Consider the following 22,194-nt stretch of genomic DNA (forward strand, 5'->3'; position numbering starts at 1 on the left):
TGAGGTGTGAAAACAGCCCTTGCTTTATTGTCTTAGAAAAGTGACGAGAGAGGAAACTTAATTAGGTCTATAATCAACAGCCTAACTGTTTAATGTGCCTGGCTTTATAAATCATCCATATACATCTACAGAAATAAGGCAGATTCTGCTTCTGTTGCCTGTTTTTGAGTGTTTGTTCATTAGCCTAGTGATCCCGTTAGCACCAAACCTCATGCAACGACATGTCTAGTAAACCCTTTAACACATTCGGCTGTTTTCAACCTGTGCTTTGCTGTAGTCTGTGCCCTTTTAAAAAGTAATTTATAATAATAACAGCCTCTCTGGTAATTTAGAATTTATTTAGTGCTTACACTGTTCCAAATGGTTACACTTTTTCTCGATCTCCCTTGTTATTATTACAATTATTATGATCGTCTTTATAATAATAGGTCATGTCATTATCATTAGTAGGCTTAGTATAGCAGCCTTGTATAACCACCATTGAGCTATAGGCCTTAGAGCACATCCTGTTTCGTCTTCATACCGTAATTTAGTTAGGCCTATATTTCAATACTTCTATAGGCTACTGTATCAATCAATCATTCATTCGTTCATGTCATCACACAGCACAGGAGTCACTCATGATTTGAAATGCAGTCAGGCATTTTTAGTTTTAAAATAAAGTGAGCCTTGAATAATTGGCTTAAACAATAAATAAACCGTTGCATTTCAGGAAATTGCATTCAAGAATGAAATTAACTGTTTTTAGCCTTTGCTGTAATCAAGGGTTAACAAAAAAATACCATTACAACAGACTCTCTGGTGTGCTTATACTTTGTTTTGTGTTGTTTACATTGTTCCAAATGGTCAGAGAAATTATATTGTAATCTATACAGCACCAGTTTGGCATACATAATATGCACACAGTGCTTGCTCCTTACCTTATTTTTCTTGATCTCCAGTTTTTTCCACAACTAGTCACATTTATTCCACACATCTGACTTTATTTTTTACCTCATGAGCAACCTGTAAATATTCCCCCTTTCGAGTGTATTTGTCACGTCCTCCATTTTGCTGTCACATGTGTTATGGTGTTCAGAGTTTGTTATAACCAGTTTATTGATGTGATCATGATATACTATAGGCACGGTCTGCCCACTCTTTAGGCAGGATTAGGCGGCCGCCTATGGCAGAAAATTAATTAGGACGGCATTTTCTGACCTAAACTTACCAAAACGCACGCACCAACAACAACACACAAAACCTCACATAATTCTGCCCAAAAACCAATGGCAATTTCTCTCATCCCGGGGCATATGGGTTTCTTAGTGGAGCGCTGATGTCGCCCTTTGATAAGCAGGGGCCAAAAATATTTTTCTAGTCCATTCTCAGCGCATCTCTCCAGGGTGCTGTTCGACAAAAGCAACTCTGCAGCGCTCCACCGATTGTTCAGTCCAAAAAAAACCCAACTCCTATAAATCATGTAGCAGATAGCGTATGTGGTCTTTCTGTAACCTACAGGCTGGAGATAAAATGTGTGACAATGTAATGAGACCGGACACTTTTTACATCATGCAGGTTTCTCCGATCAAATAGCCTAACCTAAATGGCGCTCAATCAAATAAAAAATGAGCTGTCGTGTTATCAAAGCAACATATCCTAAAACAGGACAGACAGGTGTAAGTAGTCTGGACAATATGGAATGGACAATCACAATTGTTGTCCAGGAGTTTCAACCCATTGTCATGATCATTGGTTTCAAGTTTGTCCACCGATTTATTGACAAGATGATCATAGTGAAAAATAAAATACTTAAGCATTTCCCGCTGTGTAAACACATTGCAAATAGTCTCGCGATAACTCCTGATAATGTTGGCCAGCTGATATTCAAAGTGTAAATAGCAAAAATTGATATGTCACAGGAATCAGGACTAATAAAGCCAATGCAATGGCCTGTTTTACCAACGGTGGGCCTACCACATGGATGGGCATGGTAGGCTACACTCATTCCACAAACCTGTCTAAATAACAAACAACAACAAAAAACATAAGTTAGTGAACAAACAGCTAGACTGTTTACATTGTACCCCATCTCTGGTGAGCACTGGGGAGAAATGTAAAATTGTTTAGAAAAGAGAGACGTATCAACTAAGCTAACAGCAGCTAAATTCTTTATGGTGTCAGGCATGTTCGTTTATGTAAGACAAGCAAAAACTCCTTAATCCCAGAATGCCATTCACTATAAGACGCAAATAAACAAAGTCAAAGATGGCTGCGTCCATTGCCTGAAATATTAACTTAGTTTTGCCAATTTTCGGCATATTACAACTCTTCGATATACGAGTTACAGTGTATACAAGAACCGGAGCACATGACTTGACAAGTCGTTTACCGTTTTTTGGGGGATAATTTCATTTGTGAGGGGGTTTCAAGTCCATGGGGGGTAGAAATGGGGGAAGTTATCGTGGGGGGATATGATGCAGGAAATATTACTATGATGGGGGATTTATCAATACATGGGGGGCAAACACAGGAGAAGTTTATATGCTGAATAAAAATAAACCCCCTGGAAAGGGCGGTCTGGCCTGGCGATCCTGAGGTACCATAGTTACAATGTAATGCCGTGTTCAAAACAACTGGGAAATCTCAGACTTCAGTGCGTTCAAGACAACTGGGAACTTTGGGGTGGGAGACTAGATCCCACTGGTAAATCGTTCTGAACGGTTATTCAACTCGGAATTCCAACTCGGGCTATCAGTGTGGCCCAATCACCTGGAGATGTGAAGATACAGTATTTCAACACCTAGAATAAAAACCACCAGGCTTCTGTCATAACTGTCAATCTAATTGGACAAAGAATTAGAGGGGACAGTTTGAAGAAAAACAATTTAGCCCGTCTGAATTGTCCTGGAATAATGGACATTCTGGAGTAAAAATGACAACCAACGTTCTCTAGTAATACTAGTCCCGTGCGAATAGGTCTTTGGGCACATACATGCGATACATACGTGTCACCTAATGAGTGCAAGGAATAGGGAATGTTTTTTCTATACAAATGAGGGATTTCGGTAATAGAACTTTTCAGTCCGAAGTAGCTGGAATTATATTGCAGCTTCAGCAACACGGACAGCACGATAAACGCTGTGGATATTCTGTGGTGGTCGCTGCAGCAGGGAGGAGAGAGCGACCGGTGCTAAGCACAGTCACTCTGCTGTCTGTTTAAAAAATAAAATAAAAAATAACACAGCTCAGCAAGTCTGAGCCCGGCAGGCACGATCAAATCAAATTGCTGGTCGGACTCCCTCTAGTCATTTGTGTGTCTTAATTATTTAATCAAACCGTGTGCTTAAAGCATCAGACAAGCTCAGTGAATACAGGTTTCATCGATTGGTCGACAAAGATTTGTTTTTTTTTCTGGGACAGCCCTATCCCCAATATTCTCCTGTTATAATTATTTCCTTCTCTGACCCTTCAATGTTCTCAATGTCTCTGGTTAGTGTGTGTGTTCCTGCGTCTCCAAACCTTACAACCATAAAGCTTCTCATATCCTCCTAATAATCATTCCAGGATCATATGTTTGTTGTTATTCATCATCATGTTACACACTCCTCTGCATTCCTTGGCCCTAGAAGCTGTAAAAACAACTGTCACACACACACACCTGCACTCGCTCAACCTACACTCCTTATAAAGCTAGCCCAATAAAACAGTGTTATCATGGTCAGAAGGATTCAGGTTAGTCCCTCACTACTTCTTCTATGTGATCTGACTTTTTGATTTCTAACAGGGTTGTCCAAGAGCTGTTCCATGACTTGCTAGAAGATTAAGTGTATTATGATAGAGAACAAAAAGTTGAATTGATACCCTATGCATTGGAAATCTTTCTTGATACTCTTCCATAAGTTCATATTTGAAATATTACCTGATAATCTCTGAAGTCAAACTCGTTTCCTTTTTAATATGCTCATATTGTAAATATTCCCTGATGAAATCTGTGTTTTTAACACTAGAAAGCTTACTCATGTCTTCCATTATTTAATATTGTATATAAAATAACGGATTAAATATTATTAGCGGTTGACATCTGTGTTTTTATTATCTGAAGCCTAACATATTTCCTTGTCTTTCTTTCCACCTCAGTGCCGTTGGCAGCATATAAATGGCTGGTGTGTTTCCTACTGAGAGAGAGCGAGAGGAGAGTGGCTAAGGAAAAGGCTTCTGGCAAGGCTGACTTTGAGGCCCGCAACAACAGCCAGGTAAATAGTACACACAGACACACAACAAGAGGGGACTGAGTAAGTTCAGATAACACACTAAACTACTGGTCCTCCACTTTCATCTCCATCATCACTTTCATGATTTTATTTTAACATTTATACAGCTGTTTTTACATTGTCATTGCATTTCAGAAGCTGAAAGGTCCTCATAAGATACTGTAGTTCTGGGCTATCTGCTTCTCTACAGGCACGTGTACCAACCAAGTGCTTCTAGAACAGTCATTAGCTAGGTTTCCATCCAATTGGTGAAAGATTTTCATGTAAATATTCTAAAACAATATGCGCATTTTCCCACCAGAGAAGTTTCCATCAAATTGACTTGTTGCGGATGAAAGGCTGTGTCATGACGTAGTGCACATAAAAATAACTTTTGCGGTTAAATTCCCATGTACTGAATACAACTCTACCCATGGTTTTGTCACAAAAACTGTTGCGATATATAGCAAATGTGCCCAGTTTGGTCTTGGCACATGCGCTGTAGCCCAGGGGTTTTCAAACTGTAGTCCACACCCCACAAGGGGTCTGTGGCGGTACTGCAGGGGATCCACAAAGTTATTATAGTATTTTTGGGGGACAAATTATTTTATGAATATCGCTAGCTGTAACAGAATACTATCGTGTATACCATTTTTATGTCTCTGTATCCGTTTTGAAAGAAGTTATAGGTAGTTTCACGAGCTAATGCTAACGAGCAATAGCGCAGTGACTGGAAGTCTACAGGAACAGCATGCTAGCTTTTCCTGTTCATCCGACTCTGGGAAGTAGATAAAGGGCTTCAATGCCAAAATATCGAACTATCGCTTTAATATAGAGGAAATTACAGTAATCTGAGCTAATTACAGGGTTTTTTCTGTATAGAAAATTCTTAGGCACGCTGGGGTTATTTTTAGGATGGAAAAACAGTTTGTGTCAACTTAAATGACAAAAAAACAGAACGTATTCAGAAAATATATTGAACTAATATATATATTTATGACCGCCTCGCCTGGTTCACCAACTAATCGGAGGGCCTGTTGTCCGGACCTCTGGCAGTCTCGATGGGGGTGCCACAGGGTTCAATTCTCGGGCTGACTCTTTTCTGTGTATACATCAATGATGTCGCTCTTGCTGCTGGTGATTCTCTGATCTGACCGTCTAGCATCACTACTCTGTACGGTTCTGACTTAGAATATGTGGAGAACTACAAATACCTAGGTGTCTGGTTAGACTAAACTCTCCTTCCAGACTCATATTAAGCATCTCCATTCCCAAATTAAATCTAGAATCGGCTTCCTATTTTGCAACAAAGCATCCTTCACTCATGCTGCCAAACATACCCTCGTAAAACGGACTATCCTACCGATCCTCGACTTCGGTGACGTCATCTACAAAATAGCCTCCAACACTCTACTCAACAAATTGGATGCAGTCTATCACAGTGCCATCCGTTTTGTCACCAAAGCCCCATATACTACCCACCACTGTGACCTGTATGCTCTCGTTGGCTGGCCCTCGCTTCATTTGTCGCCAAACCCACTGGCTCCAGGTCATCTATAGGTCTTTGCCAGGTAAAGCCCTGCCTTATCTCAGCTCACTGGTCACCATAGCAGCACCCACCCATAGCACGCACTCCAGCAGGTATATTTCACTGGTCACCCCCAAAGCCAACTCCTCCTTTGGCCGCCTTTCCTTCCAGTTCTCTGCTGCCAATGACTGGAACGAATTGCAAAAATCACTGAAGCTGGGGACCCATATCTCCCTCACTAACTTTAAGCATCAGCTGTCAGAGTAGCTTACAGATCATTTCACCTGTACATAGCCCATCTGTAATTAGCCCACCCAACTACCTCATCAATCACTCCAGTGTTTAATTGCAAAATTGTAATTACTTCGCCACTACGGCCTAACACTAATCTTACATTTGCACACACTGTATATAGATTTATTTCTATTGTGTTATTGACTGTACATTTTGTTTATTCCATGTGTAACTCTGTGTTGTTGTTTGTGTTGTACTGCTTTGCTATATCTTGGCCAGGTCACAGTTGTAAATGAGAACTTGTTCTCAACTCGCCTACCTGGTTAAATAAAGGTGTGTGTGTGTGAGAACTAACAATCAAATAAAAGTTAGTCAGGAACAATTGAAAATCCCCAAAACCAGGCATTCAGGCCACATGGCCATTGATTTTGTTATAATGTTTGAGCAGAGTAATACAGCATTAGCCATGGAAAAATGCATTGAATTGCAGGACATTACCTTTTAAAATAAAAATAAATGTCTAAACTCTATGCCAAACTGTGTAGAATTGCTGGAAATTACCTACAAAACTGCAACATTTTATCTCAGATCAATACATATCGATATTTTTTTTATTGTAAAAAATTACCTTTTATAACGGCAACATTTTGGGTCACCGGGGTGCCTGGGTGGTGGTCCCTGGGCAAGAAAAGTTTGAAAACCCCCGCTCTAGCTAACAGCTTGCAGATACAGTGCAGGTTGGCTAGCCTACATGAGATTGTTATGGACAAGAGCGAGATAAGCCAGGCATCAATCATCACTTCACCAGAATAAGACCCTCGATATTTATTGGAAAGGAGCGTCAAGCTCATCACCGTGCAATTTCACCACCCTTTGAAGATCATCGTAACTTATTTCATCTGTAGCCTTATAAACTGCATTCTTTCTCGAGTTGTAGTGGGACGACCACACAATGTGTAATCGCGTGACTCCAAATTTCGATATGATGGTTATTATATCAATATTTGCACATAAAGCCATTTCCACCACCATTTCTCGCATAAATAATTGTACAAACACAAAAAGATCCCACCCTGTCTAGCGTATTGTTTTGCCAACATTTGGAAAGTTTACCTACAAATTTGCTGTTTCCATCAACATGTCATGAAATGTACTCCACTTGCATAAAAGCGTTGGATGGAAACCTGGTTCTTGACATTATACAGTCACGTATCAACTATAATAAGGCTTAGTCCAATGATCTCTCCTGATCATTTGGGTATTTTTAGTGCTTTATAATATTTAACGTGACGGCTTGGTGAATATATTTCAGCTCCATCAACTCTCTCCTCCCCACATAGTCCATGAAGGCAAGGCTCCCACATTCCAGTAGATACTGTTGCAGTCACAATACAGGATGTCCGAGAAGAACACACCCCATCACAACATGACCCCACAGCACTGCACTCTGAATTATCTAATGGTTCTATGATATAATAACACAAAACAGATGGTTTCGAGCAATGTTAAGACTGTAAAGATGCAGCTACGGGAGTGTGTAATAATGTAAATATAAACACATCTTCAGTCGAGCATGCATCCTTACGGAGTTCGACAGGTTTAGCCTTCCATTGAGTGCGTGTCGTTACGAATCGAGGGTCTTTTGCGTGTGCATGTGCTTGTTTCGTACAATGCAAAGTCAGTTGAGCTGTATTCAGTATCCGTTTATAGGCCCAAAATCCTAACTTGGGATTCAAACACACAATCTTATATATACAGTGCCTTGCGAAAGTATTCGGCCCCCTTGAACTTTGCGACCTTTTGCCACATTTCAGGCTTCAAACATAAAGATATAAAACTGTATTTTTTTGTGACGAATCAACAACAAGTGGGACACAATCATGAAGTGGAACGACATTTATTGGATATTTCAAACTTTTTTAACAAATCAAAAACTGAAAAATTGGGCGTGCAAAATTATTCAGCCCCTTTACTTTCAGCGCAACAAACTCTATCCAGAAGTTCAGTGAGGATCTCTGAATGATCCAATGTTGACCTAAATGACTAATGATGATAAATACAATCCACCAGTGTGTAATCAAGTCTCCGTATAAATGCACCTGCACTGTGATAGTCTCAGAGGTCCGTTAAAAGCGCAGAGAGCATCACGAAGAATAAGTAACACACCAGGCAGGTCCGAGATACTGTTGTGAAGAAGTTTAACGCCGGATTTGGATACAAAAGATTTCCCAAGCTTTAAACATCCCAAGGAGCACTGTGCAAGCGATAATATTGAAATGGAAGGAGTATCAGACCACTGCAAATCTACCAAGACCTGGTCGTCCCTCTAAACTTTCAGCTCATACAAGGAGAAGACTGATCAGAGATGCAGCCAAGAGGCCCATGATCACTCTGGATGAACTGCAGAGATCTACAGCTGAGGTGGGAGACTCTGTCCATAGGACAACAATCAGTCGTATATTGCACAAATATGGCCTTTATGGAAGAGTGGCAAGAAGAAAGCCCTTTCTTAAAGATATCCATAAAAAGTGTTGTTTAAAGTTTGCCACAAGCCACCTGGGAGACACACCAAACATGTGGAAGAAGGTGCTCTGGTCAGATGGAACCAAAATTGAACTTTTTGGCAACAATGCAAAATGTTATGTTTGGTGTAAAAGCAACACAGCTCATCACCCTGAACTGTCAAACATGGTGGTGGCAGCATCATGGTTTGGGCCTGCTTTTCTTCAGCAGGGACAGGGAAGATGGTTAAAATTGATGGGAAGATGGATGGAGCCAAATACAGGACCATTCTGGAAGAAAACCTGATGGAGTCTGCAAAAGACCAGAGACTGGGACGGAGATTTGTCTTCCAACAAGACAATGATCCAAAACATAAAGCAAAATCTACAATGGAATGGTTCAAAAATAAACATATCCAGGTGTTAGAATGGCCAAGTCAAAGTCCAGACCTGAATCCAATCGAGAATCTGTGGAAAGAACTGAAAACTGCTGTTCACAAATGCTCTCCATCCAACCTCACTGAGCTCGAGCTGTTTTGCAAGGAGGAATGGGAAAAAATGTCAGTCTCTCGATGTGCAAAACTGATAGAGACATACCCCAAGCGACTTACAGCTGTAATCGCAGCAAAAGGTGGCACTACAAAGTATTAACTTAAGGGGGCTGAATAATTTTGCGCGCCCAATTTTTCAGTTTTTGATTTGTTAAAAAAGTTTGAAATATCCAATAAATGTCGTTCCACTTCATGATTGTGTCCCACTTGTTGTTGATTCCTCACAAAAAAATACAGTTTTGTATCTTTATGTTTGAAGCCTGAAATGTGGCAAAAGGTCGCAAAGTTCAAGGGGGCCGAATACTTTCGCAAGGCACTGTATATATCAGGGCTGTTGTCAAGGGATATATCTGTGCCTAACTCAGACTTCGGTTTTCAATCACGTGCTCATGTCAATGGGAAATATACACGGAAATTGGGTTTCATGCACACAGGTTTTCAATTTGGGAAACTATCCCAAAAAGATGACCGAGTGCAGTCCTTTTTATCCTCTGGAAAGTCTTTGATACTCCAGGTGTGACTGTAGTTGAGGAAGTTTGGAGTAGATGAGATTGATGGAACAGAACACTGATGAGACTGCTGGAGTTTCTTATGGAACCAACATTAGGAATGTGCTGAAGTCAGGAAGACATCTGTTACCACTGACACTCTGAGAGAGTGAGGAGGGGGAGAGCGAGAGAAAGAAAGAAGACCAGAGTATTTTCTAACTTATCATGTCTCTTCTCTGTCTCTTATCTTCGCTCTTCTTTAAAGGATGCGCGTGCGTGTGCTCTTTAGAGCTGGGACGATAAACCGACAATTATCGACACCAACCACTTATCATGGACATTTTGATGTTATTGTTAATTACTATAAAATAGCCTATAGGGCCCTACTAGAGAAATGTGAAGTTTGAAATTAAGTAAGCTTGCTAATATGGGTGATTTGTTTTGTTATTTTTTGTTATTGTGACAATTGATAGCTACAAAATGAAAAATAGTTGTAAGGGTAATACAAAAAAAATAAACTGCTGCAAATTAAATCTTTAAATGTATTGTTATCGTGATAAATTGACTGAATTATCTTGATATGGATTTTTGTCCATATCGCCCAGCTCTAGTGTGTGAAGAGTGAGCGTTTGCTTTGGCAGCTTCCCTAGGCCAGTTGGCTCAGCGTGTATGGCTGTGGTGTTGTCCTAACCCGAACCCTGTATCAAGGTTGGCTTAGAACAAGGATTAGCTAAAGACGGCTTTAGTGTCAACTCACACTTGCCTAATAACAAATGCGTTTATCAGATCTATCAGAATGTGTTTTGACATATTTCATATGTTGCTGGCTGGCTCCAGTTATTGCATGGTTAATGTCTGATAAGACTACTTCATACCAATATGGTAGGCTAATTCATGATTGCCTGCAATGAAAACCCCCCCATAGGAACCGAACCCACTGCGGCTAGAAAAAGGTTCCTTTGCAACCATTCAGACAGCGAAGAACCCTCTCCAAGAAAAAGGTTATTGGGGTAGAAATAGTGTTACATAGAACCATTGTGCACTTCAAAGAAATTCTCAAGAACCCTTTTTTTCTAGAGTATATGACCAAAACAAGTTTGAACTCCACTATGGTGCCACATTATGACCAAAGGAAGATTGTTTTCATATTCGGTCTATTAAGTGTCAGTGTTTTTAGTATTTTTCTAAAATATTTGTCCCATTACTGATGATTACTTCACCCATTGCAATAGAGGGACATATGGACTGACTGACCTAATGGAAGGAAGGGGGGCCAGAGAGTCCACAGAGGAGGTACAGCCAGAGAGATCTCATACCCACACCTGGGTTCAAATAGTTGAGCCTTTGCTTGAGCCTGGTTTGAGAGTGCCAGATGGGTTGGAGTTTGCACTTTTGGGACTTTTCCGTCAGTTCCTTTGGTTCTGCTGCGCAGGCAAGCTCAATCATGCTCATCAAGCTCAGCTAAAAGTATTGGAAATTAAGCAAATACTATTTGAACCCAGGTCTTGTGTGAAATGACATGCAGAGAGGAGGCAGATCCAGAGTTCTCTCGTACCCAGACCAGGGGACTAGGCGGGGAACACAGCGACCTTGGCAGAGTGTTAGGGGAGTTCAGAGGCGTGGGAGAGGATCTGTGCTCTCTCTGCCGACATGGAACAGGAAGGGTGGGCATCGACCAGTCAAGGCCAAACAGGGGGAGAGGCACAGACACACAATTTAATACCAGGACTGAGAATGGGGGTTATGATAACTTGTGGGGGGGTAGTGGATTGGGGTTTGTGTGCGTTTGGTTCACTCTCAAACCTGCAGTGTTTGGAAATTGGAATCTAGTAATACTGTTTTTTCTCTTGCTCTCTCTCTATGCGTATGTACGTTTAACTAGTATAACTTGTCACTTTTTGTCATTCCTACAGTGTTAGTACAAGTAGCTTTTTACATTTCCAAACGTTGCGCTCTCTGTGTTTGCGTACGTGTGTGTCTGTGCATATCCAGGTGTTCTACTGCCGTTCCTTGTCCATCGTGTACATAGAGCACACCGTGGTGCAGAGGTTCCACGACCAGACCCATGATGAGGACACACCGGCTGGTCTCAGACCAGTTCTTAAACAGCTCTGTGCCCTCTACAGCCTGTGGACCCTCAGCAACCACATGGCCACGCTGTACCAGGGTCAGGTTCATTTGAGTGCTGGCCGTCTTTCTCATTCAAGTTTGACTTCCCCATATTCATATAGGGTCTGATCTAGGATCAGTTTAACCTTTTACATAATAATGAATAAGATAACATGGACCAGATAGGCCTGATCCTAGATCAACACTCCTACCCGGAGACACTTGATTCATACGGCCCCTGGTCAACATCTCCCAAAGACTGTATCCTTGTGAGAGTTAAGCACGCCTGATTATGTATTATATTCTGTGTGTTGTTGTTGTGTTCCTCCAGGGGGTTATTTCTCTGGTTGGGAGCCAGCTGATTGGATCCAGCAGGCCATCCTCACCCTCTGCTCTCAGGTCAGTTCTCATATAAACTAGGGTTGGGCGGTATCCAGATTTTCATACCGTTTCTGTACCATACCTAGGTATACACTTGGGCATGTATGTTTAATACAGTTAAAAATATATTTTAATTTAAACTCTATTGAAAATCATACTGTTGGTATCTAGATATAACCCAGTGTTTACGGTATAAACAGAATATTGCCCAAGCCTAACATGCATAAACAAATGAGATTGGCCTAAATAACCCATTAAATGTCATGTGGTCTTGAGTTAAAGTGATGATTTTATTAATATGTTTGGAGGACTGAGGGGGATGACCTCATAGGTGTTTATTGGCTTGCAGTGTGCTCTCTTTAGAGAACCATCACTGTGTTTGTCTGTGTGTATACTCTTTCTGTCTCTCCCTCCATTCTTCCCATTAGTCCCTCTCTCCTTCTCTCCCTCTAACAGCTGAAGGACGAGGCCATAGCTTTGGTGGATGCCGTTGCCCCTCCCGACTTCATCCTCAACTCACCCATTGGCAATGCGGACGGGGAGGTAAGACAACACAGACGTGTGAAATGTGTCAGCGCCAGAGTCATATCTAATCCTGATCCGGTGCATTTTAAAGTACATTTTAGACACGGTCACAACTCACTATACAGAAACAAAAATGGAAATATGAAAGGTTAGAATAGAAACAGAGGAGCCAAATGAGATTGTGGACCTATGGCTGCTTAACTTGCAGGAACAAAGCATTACACACACACACACACACACACACACACACACACACACACACACACACACACACACACTTGTCTGGTCTTACTCACTTACCCTAGTTTAATGGCTGTTTGGATAATAAATAACACTAGGCTTAATACTCATCCATTGATTAAATCATGTCTGTTTGAGTAATACTCGTAACCTATTCATCCATGCACTCAGACAGTGCTCTTGTGTTTTGAAGAGTCTGCGGAGACACAACAACAATGTTTGAGACACTGAGTTTCCACGTAGACCATCACAATGGTCCAAACAACAAAAGGTCTCAATAAAACAATACAGAGTGTTCTGCTATTAACCTACTCTTAAAGGATGGAACACTTTTTTACTGGAATAGAGCAAGAGGAGCGTTCCAGAGGCTGCTGTCATCTTCCAGTAAACACACTGACCCAAACCTATAAACATACAGGCCCAAGTGTGTCAGCCAGGAGTGAGTTTGGGGAGGGACGGTGTGTGTGTGTGTGTGGGTGTGTCCGCCAGGATAATGCATTACTAAGGAGGTACGATGTCGCAGTGTGTGTGTATGACCTTTAACTGTGTGTGTCATCTGTTTTGTTAGGAGTCTGGCTTTCAAATGCTCCCCTTGTCTTTCTGGGCTCAGAAAATGGATGCTTTGTTTTCACTCTGTGAAGACTCACAGCTGCTTTCGTTGGCAGACAGTACACACACACACACAATACTGGACCTGGAGAGAGTGGGATAAACATGCCTTCCTAGCTGAGCTGAGTAGTACAATAAATCTGTACAATTGTAAGCAAATCTAAATAGATCATTAATCAATATATTTATCATCATTGTTATTTAATAGTGACACTAATAGTAGAACAATAGAACAGTCACAGAATCATGAGATGGAGTTCTGTGGTAGTAGTGCTGGTGGTAGTATTAGTACTGGTAGTAGCAAGAATAGTGTTTATCTTACCTGCTGTTGCTAGAAGCATTGCTATAAAATGTTGTTGGTGTTGCTATTAATGCATGGTCACAGGTGCAAGTTTCAGAGCAGACGTTTAACTGAATTAGGGTTGTTTTATGGTGTCGTTGAAGCAATGGCATTTCCTTCCAACCTCATGCAATGGTGTGAGTCTGACCCTCTCTGCTCCCTGGCTGTGTGCTGTATAAGAAACATTTAGATTTTTGACATTTAGCTTTAGTGTGTTTGAGACACACACTATATATGCAAAAGTGTGTGGACACCCCTTCAGATTAGTGGAGTTGGCTATTTCAGCCACACCCGTTGCTGACAGGTGTATAAATTTGAGCACCCAGCCATGCAATCTCCATAGAGAAACATTGGCAGTAGAATGTCCTTACTGAAGAGCTCAGTGACTTTCAACGTGGCACTGTCATAGGATGCCACTTTTCCATCAAGTCAGTTTGTCAAATTTCTGCCCTGCCAGAGCTGCCCCAGTCAACTGTAAGTGCTGTTACTGTGAAGGGGAAATGGCTAGGAGCAACAATGGCTCAGCCGCAAAGTGGTAGGCCACACAAGCTCACAGAACGGGACCTCCAGGTGCTGAAGTGCGCAGCGCGTAAAAATCATCTGTCCTCGGTTGCAACACTCACTACCGAGTTCCAAACTTCCTCTGGAAGCAACGTCGGCACAATAACTTTTCGTCCGGAGCTTCCATGGTCAAGCAGCCGCACACAAGCCTAAGATCACCATGTGCAATGCCAAGCATCGGCTGGAGTGGTGTAAAGCTCACCGCCATTGGATTCTGGAGCAGTGGAATTGCGTTCTCTGGAGCGACAAATCACGCTTCACCATCTGGCAGTCCGACGGAAGAATCTGGGTTTGGATGATGCCAACAGAACGCTACCTGCCCCAGTCCATAGTTCCAACTGTGGAGGAGGAATAATGGTCTGAGGCTATTTTTCATGGTTCGGGCTAGGCCCCTTAGTTTCAGTGAAAGGAAATCTAAATGCTACAACATACAATGACATTCTAGACGATTCTGTGCTTCCAACTTTGTGGCAACAGTTTGGAGAAGGCCCTTTCCTGCTTCAGCATGACAATGCCCTCGTCCACAAAGTGAGGTCCATACAGAAATGGTTTGTTGAGATCGGTGTGGAAGAACTTGACTGGCCTGCACAGAGCCCTGAACTCAACCCCATCGAACACCTTTGGGGTTAATTGGAATGCCGACTGCGAGCCAGGCCTAATCGCCCAACATCAGTGGCTGAGTGGAAGCAAGTTCCTGCAGCAATGTTCCAACATCTAGTGGAAAGCATTCCCAGATGAATGGAGGCTGTTGTAGCAGCAAGGGGGGACCAACTCCATAATAATGCCCATGATTTTGAAATGAGCAGGTGTCCACATACTTTTGGTCATGTAGTGCAGGTATTCCCAAACTGGGGTACGCAATGCCGTCGACGGTACACCAAATAAAAACGTGATTCACTTATTTATTTTTATTCGCATTTTTAAACCGTACATTTTATATTTTCCAATGGGGCTAAACACTTGGGTGAGGTTTTTTTTCTCACCCTGAGTAGCCTCGTTTCACTGCCAAAAATAAAATGAAACCGTCTAGTGTTCAGCGAAATTACAGCACAATGTCAAATACAGGTAGCCTAGTCAAATAATGAACATCCAATCACATTAACTGTTACTTTCTCGCGGGAAACCTTCACACAGACATTTAGAAACTAAACATGACAATTTGAAAAATAAGCCACGGGAGTTTTTTGAGCGTGAATAAAGACGACTTTTGAGTAGTAAGACAATTATAAAAGCAACAGATACCATTAATAACAAGCGTCTAGAAGCGTATTGTGAGCTACCGAGTGGCTAGGACAGGCAAGCCCCATACTATTGTGGAGGACTTAATTCTTCCTGCTGCCACAGATATGGCTGGGACAATGCTGGGGGAAAAGGCCAAAAAAACTGTACAGACAAGGTCTTCAAACAACATTGTTTTGCGACGCATCAGTGACATGGCAGGAGATGTTTTGAAATAATTACTGCTTCAAATACAAGCCAGTGAATTATATGCGTTACAGCTGGATGAGTCAACAGATGTGGCGTGCCTGGCACAGCTGGTATATGTCTGTTACTTTTATGGAGGGTCAATTAAGGAAGACATCCTCTTCTGGAAACCAGGACAACATGAGAGGATATTTTTTAAGTACTGGACAGCTTTGTGATATCAAATGGACTTTGGTGGTCAATATGTTGGTTTCTGTACTGATGGAGCAAAAGCCACGACAGGGAGACATAGTGGAGTGGTAACGCACATGTAATTAGTTGCTCCCTACGCCGCTTGGTACACTGCAGCATCTACCGAGAGGTTCTGTTGACTCATCCAGCAACAGCGCCTCTTCAACCTCAGGAGTCTGAAAAAAATGTGACTTGTCACCGAAAACCCTCACTAACCTTTACAGGTGCACAATTGAGAGCACCCTGTCGGGCTGTATCACCACCTGGTACGGCAACTGCACTGCCCACAACCGCTTGGCTCTCCAGAGGGTGGTGCGGTCTGCACAACGCATCACCGGGGGCAAACTACCTGCCCTCCAGGACTCCTACAACACCCGATGTCACAGGAAGGCAAAAAAGATCATCAAGTACAATAACCACCCGAGCCACTACCTGTTCACCCCGCTTCCATCCAGAAGTGAGATCAGTACAGGTGTACCAAAGCTGGGACAGATAGATTGAAAAACAGCTTCTATCTCAAGGCCATCAGATTGTTAAACAGCCACCAGTAGCACAGAGAGGCAGCTACCTATATATAGACTTGATATCATTGGCGACTTTAATAAATGAACACTCATCACTTAAATAATGCCACTTAAAGAAAATTTACATATCTCGCATTACTCATCTCATATGTATATACTGTATCCTTCACTATCTATTGCATCTTTCCAGCTCTGTCACTGCTCATCCCTATATTTTAGACTTATACAGTGGGGCAAAAAAGTATTTAGTCAGCCACCAATTGTGCAAGTTCTCACACTTAAAAAGATGAGGCCTGTAATTTTCATCATAGGTACACTTCAACTATGACAGACAAAATGAGAAAAACAAATCCAGAAAATCATATTGTAGGATTTTTAATGAATTTATTTGCAAATGGTGGAAAATAAGTATTTGGTCAATAACAAAAGTTTATCTCAATACTTTGTTATATACCCATTATATTCTCATCCCATTCCTTTACTAGATTGTGTTTTAGATTTTGTTGTGGAATTGCTTGATATTACCTATTACTGCTGCACTGTCGGATCTAGAAGCATAAGCATTTCACTACACCCGCAATAACATCTGCTAACCACGAGTATGTGACCAATAAAATTTGACTTGATTTTGCTGCCAAGGGAATGCCTGAAAGAGGAGACTGACACTACAGTGAACATGGTTAACTTTGTTAAAGCAAGGCCCCTGAGCTCTCATGTTTTTTTCTGCATTATGCAATGATATGGCTCAGCGACCATGTAACGCTTTTACAACATACATGCTGGTTATCAAGGGGCAAAGTATTGACATGTTTTTTTTTAAAATTGAGAGACAACTTGAAGCTTGAAGCTTTTCTTTACTGACCATAATTTTCACTTGTCTGACCGCTTGCATGATGACGTTTCTCACATGACTGGGTGTTGATTTTTTTCTCACCTGAATGATCTGAATCTAGGATTACAGGGACTGTCCTCAACATATTCAATATGCTGGACAAAATTGAGGCTATGATTAAGAAGTTGGAGCTCTTTTCTGTCAGCATTAACAAGGACAACACACAGGCTTTCCAGCATTGTATGATTATTTTTTTTTTGTGTGCAAATGAACTCAAGCTTACGGACAATGTCAAATGTGATACAGCGAAGCACCTGAGTGAGCAATTACACATGTACTTTCCCTAAACGGACGACACGAACAACTGGATTCGTTATCCCTTTCATGCCCTGCCTCCAGTCCACATACCGATATCTGAACAAGAGAGCCTCATCAAAATTGCAACAAGCGTTTCTGAGAGAATTTTATTTAATCAGAAGCCACTGCCAGATTTTTGGATAGGGCTGCACTCAGTTTCTTGTCTTGGCAAATCAAGCTGTTAAGACACTGACACCCTTTGCAACCACGTACCTATGTGAGAGTGGATTCTCGGCCCTCACTAGCATGAAAACTTAATACAGGCACAGACTGTGTGTGGAAAATGATTTAAGACTGAGACTCTCCAATACAAGCCAACATTGCAGAGTTATGTGCATCATTTCAAGCACAACCTTCTCATTAACCTGTGGTGAGTTGGTCACCATTTTTGATGAACAAATAAGGTTTTATATGTAAGATGGCTAAATAAATAAAGAGCGAAATTATTATATTATTATTTGTGCCCTTGTCCTATAAGAGCTCTCTGTCACTTCCCACGAGCCAATTGTGACAAAACCCACACTCATTATTATGTTTAATAAATGTGCTGTATAGTGTGTGTTTGTGGCAGGCTTACAATGATGGAAGAAAAGAAACATTTGAGAGTGCGCTGACCCTGGTGCTATAGGGCGTACGCAGCTGGTGGTTGAATGTTTGAAGAGGTACTGGACTATAAAAAGATTGGGAACCACTGATGTGGTATTTGGTTGACTGTATATTAGGTAGAAACACATTATTTTTTAATTACATTGACATTTAGCTTAACACGATCCAGAGACTCATAACAAATGTGGAGCAAGGTAGATCACCACGACAACACCCACCCAAACCCATATCAAGTGTGGGCCAAGAAGTACTAACTAATACTATACCGGTGAGGTCAGTGATTTCGTGCCTGTGTCACAAATGGAACTCTATTCTCTTTTTATAGTGCAATATTTTTTCCAGGGCCCAGTGCACTATAGAGGGAATAGGGTGCCATCACCCTGCAAACATTGTGTGAGTGACTGGACCATTTAAATGCATTGTCCAATCAACACCCTGCTTGAGGTGTTGCCAGGGAAACACAGTGCTGGAGGTTGAGCCCAGAAGCACAGGGGATTTCTAGAACTTCCTAGAAATTCTTATAGAATGGGGTTGGATGCATTGAGGGGAATATACAATGATATACAGTACTATATGTATATCTATAGCTAGAAGATAGGGGTCAAATGTACCTTAAATATACTGAACAAATGGACCATAATGCTTTGTGATGACAATACCCTGAGCACATACAATATTAGTGTCTGGATACTTGACTTGTCATAAAGGCCTTATAACAATATTAATTATTAACATAACATTGTAATCATTAGTGTGGTCTGTTTCTAACCCCCTGTTGAGGTCAGTAAATCATAGAGATCAAATAAGACTTCATGCTTCTTCTCACTCCTGTGTTGAAAACACTAAACATAAATATAAAAGCAACATGTAAAGTGTTGGTCCCATGTTTCATGGGCTGAAAAATGATCCACGAAATGTTCCATATGCACAAAAAGCTTATTTCTCTCAATTTGTGTGCACAAATTTGTTTACATCCCTGTTAGGGAGTATTTCTCCTTTGCCAAGATAATCCATCTCACTGATGGGTGTGGCATATCAAGAAGCTGTTTGAACTGGATGATCATTACACAGGTGCGCCTTGTGCTGGGGACAATAAAAGGCAACTCTAAAATGTGCAGTATTGTCACACAACATAATGCCACAGATGTCTCAAGTTTTGAGGGAGTGTGTAATTGGCATGCGGACTGCAGGAATGTCCACCAGAGCTGTTTCCAAATAATTGTATGTAGATTTCTCTACAGTAAGCCGCCTCCAACGTTGTTTTAGAGAATTTGGCAGTATGTCCAACCGGCCTCACAACCACACACACAAACTTTGAACAGAGTGCCGGTGGAGTTATGGTATGTGAAGGCATAAGCTACAGACAACGAACACAATTGCATTTTATCTTTGGCAATTTGAATGCACAGAGATACCATGACGAGATCCTGAGGCCCATCATTGTGCCATTCATCTGCCACCATCACCTCATGTTTCAGCATGATAATGCACAGCCCCATGTCATGAGGATCTGTACACAATTCCTTGAAACTGAAAATGTCCCAGTTCTTCCATGGCCTGCATACTCACCAGACATGTCACCCGTTGAGCATGTTTGGGTTGCTCTGGATCAACGTGTACTACAGTGTATTCCAGTTCCCGCCAATATCCAGCAACTTCGCACAGCCATTGAAGAGGAGTGGGACAACGCTCCAAAGGCTATAATCAACAGCAACTTCGCACAGCCATTGAAGAGGAGTGGGACAACGCTCCAAAGGCTATAATCAACAGCCTGATCACCTCTTTGTGAAGGAGATGTGTCGCACTGCACGAGGCAAATGGTGGTCATACCAGATATTGACTGGTTTTCTGATCCACGCCCCTACCTATTTTTTTTTAAAGGTATCTGACCAACCAATGCATATCTGTATTTCCAGTCATGTGAAATCCACAGATTAGGGCCTAATTTATTTGAATGGACTGAGTTCCTTAAATGAATTGTAAGTCAGTAAAATCTTTGCAATTGTTGCATGTTGCATTTCTTTTCCAGTATAATGTAACTCCTATGTTGTGACCCAAATCGTACCCTATTCCCTTTTATAGTGCACCACATTTGACCAGGGGTGCCCTCCAGTGTAGGGAATAGGGTGTCATTTGGGACATGGACATACTAGCCCAGCTGTGACTGTCTTATCGAGATACTGTATACAGTCACCTATTTCAAATCACCACATTGGAAACGTGTGTGTGTGTGTGTAACATCTCAATCATAAACCTCAGTGTTTTATAAATATTGTCTCTAGTCAGCGTTACTCAACCAGCTCTTCTCAGAAACATCTCAGTTCATAACATAACAAACCTAGTTTAACACAGCTATAAACATAATGCTTTGTACTGTTTCTGTATGTGAAAGGTGGTTGTTGTGACATTAAGTATGTCCGGTTTGTTAGTGATCAATACTGGATAGACGCGAGGGGATTAGCAATAGGCTTTGGCATTTTTTGTAACTTCCCTTTGAAAGACATTCTTTGCCCATACATACTAGTTAAATAAAGGTCAAAATAATAATATTGTAAGCAATGCATGATTTAAGATTAGTTGACTTTAACCTTTCATAATTTTGCTTGTAATGCCAACAGTTCTTCAAGTTACTTGCCCCAATTACACACAGCAAACCGCCACTAGGATTCCAGCATAAAAAGACAAATCATCAATCCAAACAGTTTGAAATGTAGTCATAGTCACACAAAACACTTTGTCCTATCAATTCTTGTTGTTTTCCTGTGTTCCAGCTCTATAAGAACCTGTGGTCTACGGTGATGCAGGGGAACAAGGTTCTAGAGCGCCCGTCCTGGTGGGCAGAGTTCACCTCAGACAAGCCTGTGGTGGGTTCCCTCCGACCCAAACTGTAGGTTTGTAGATCACGGTTCTAGAGTCCTCTGTTCCCCAGTTACACCACCCAGTTTCATCAGCCCAGAAGACAACAAGAAGAAGCCTTCAGATTAGATGGATCTCCTTTCTCCTCACTTTGAAATATGAACTTTGTATTATCAGATATGAAATGAATGACATATTTTAAGAGTGTAGAGACAATGCAATTATAAACCACTGTCCTCTGAATACGGTAAAGAATGATAATCAACTATGTTTGTGGTAATTGTTGGAATCAGTGCCTATGACAGGAAGCACTCTAAAGAGAAGAGATTATGTTCAAGTACATTTAACACGTTTCAATAGATTTGATTCCAGCTTCTTGATATGATTATGTGTCTAACACTATATAAGGTTGTCTATTTTGTATAATTAATGTAACTGTATAATTAATGTAGGGGTGGCAGTGTAGCCTAGTGGTAAGAGCATTGGACTAGTAACCGAAAGGTTGCAAGTTCAAATCCCCAAGCAGACAAGGTACAAAATCTGTCGTTCTGCCCCTGAACAGGCAGTTAACCCACTGTTCCTAGGCCGTCATTGAAAATAAGAATTTGTTCTTAACTGACTTGCCTAGTAAAATAAAGGTAAAAAAAAAAATGTAACTATAAATTCATGTAATGTGATATTTGTGAAATAGAGCTTATTTTGATTGCCAAATGATGCAATGAGTCCACATATATACTTACCACACATATAATGATGTGGTAATATATAAATGTAATAAATTGTGCACATTTTGTAAAATAATGACTAAATAAAGGGTTTGTAAAATAAATAAAATATTTCTACTAATACATATACATGAATTGCATTGATGGATTATTATTTCAGTGAATCAAAAACTCATTTGATATTCTCAGCTCAAGTAACCATGCATGCTTGATAAGTTGTAGCCTTGTATGAGACCTGCTGACTTGTTAGCTCCCAAAGATTTTTTGCTCCCCAAGCTAAAAGGTTTTAGCTCAGCTGGCTAACACTCGTATTTGAACTAGAGCTCTGCTATCCGAGCC

General features: G+C 41.2%; 1 protein-coding gene across 4 annotated transcripts in view; it reads left to right on the top strand.

Moving 5' to 3' along the window:
• acox3 (acyl-CoA oxidase 3, pristanoyl) overlaps positions 1-21,984 on the top strand; it is a 32,788-nt gene extending 10,804 nt beyond the window's left edge. For all 4 annotated transcript variants that reach the window (XM_064940197.1, XM_064940198.1, XM_064940200.1 and 1 more), the window contains exons 14-18: positions 4,120-4,235; positions 11,527-11,701; positions 11,975-12,042; positions 12,481-12,567; positions 21,046-21,984. In XM_064940197.1, coding sequence (XP_064796269.1) covers positions 4,120-4,235; positions 11,527-11,701; positions 11,975-12,042; positions 12,481-12,567; positions 21,046-21,165 — 566 coding nt within the window. In that variant the 3' untranslated portion in view covers positions 21,166-21,984. The remainder of the gene's footprint in view (positions 1-4,119; positions 4,236-11,526; positions 11,702-11,974; positions 12,043-12,480; positions 12,568-21,045) is intronic.
• The last annotated feature ends 210 nt before the right edge of the window (positions 21,985-22,194 follow it).

The sequence above is a fragment of the Oncorhynchus masou genome, chromosome 27 (genome assembly GCF_036934945.1).
Source record: "Oncorhynchus masou masou isolate Uvic2021 chromosome 27, UVic_Omas_1.1, whole genome shotgun sequence".
In the NCBI taxonomy this organism is placed as follows: Eukaryota; Metazoa; Chordata; class Actinopteri; order Salmoniformes; family Salmonidae; genus Oncorhynchus; species Oncorhynchus masou.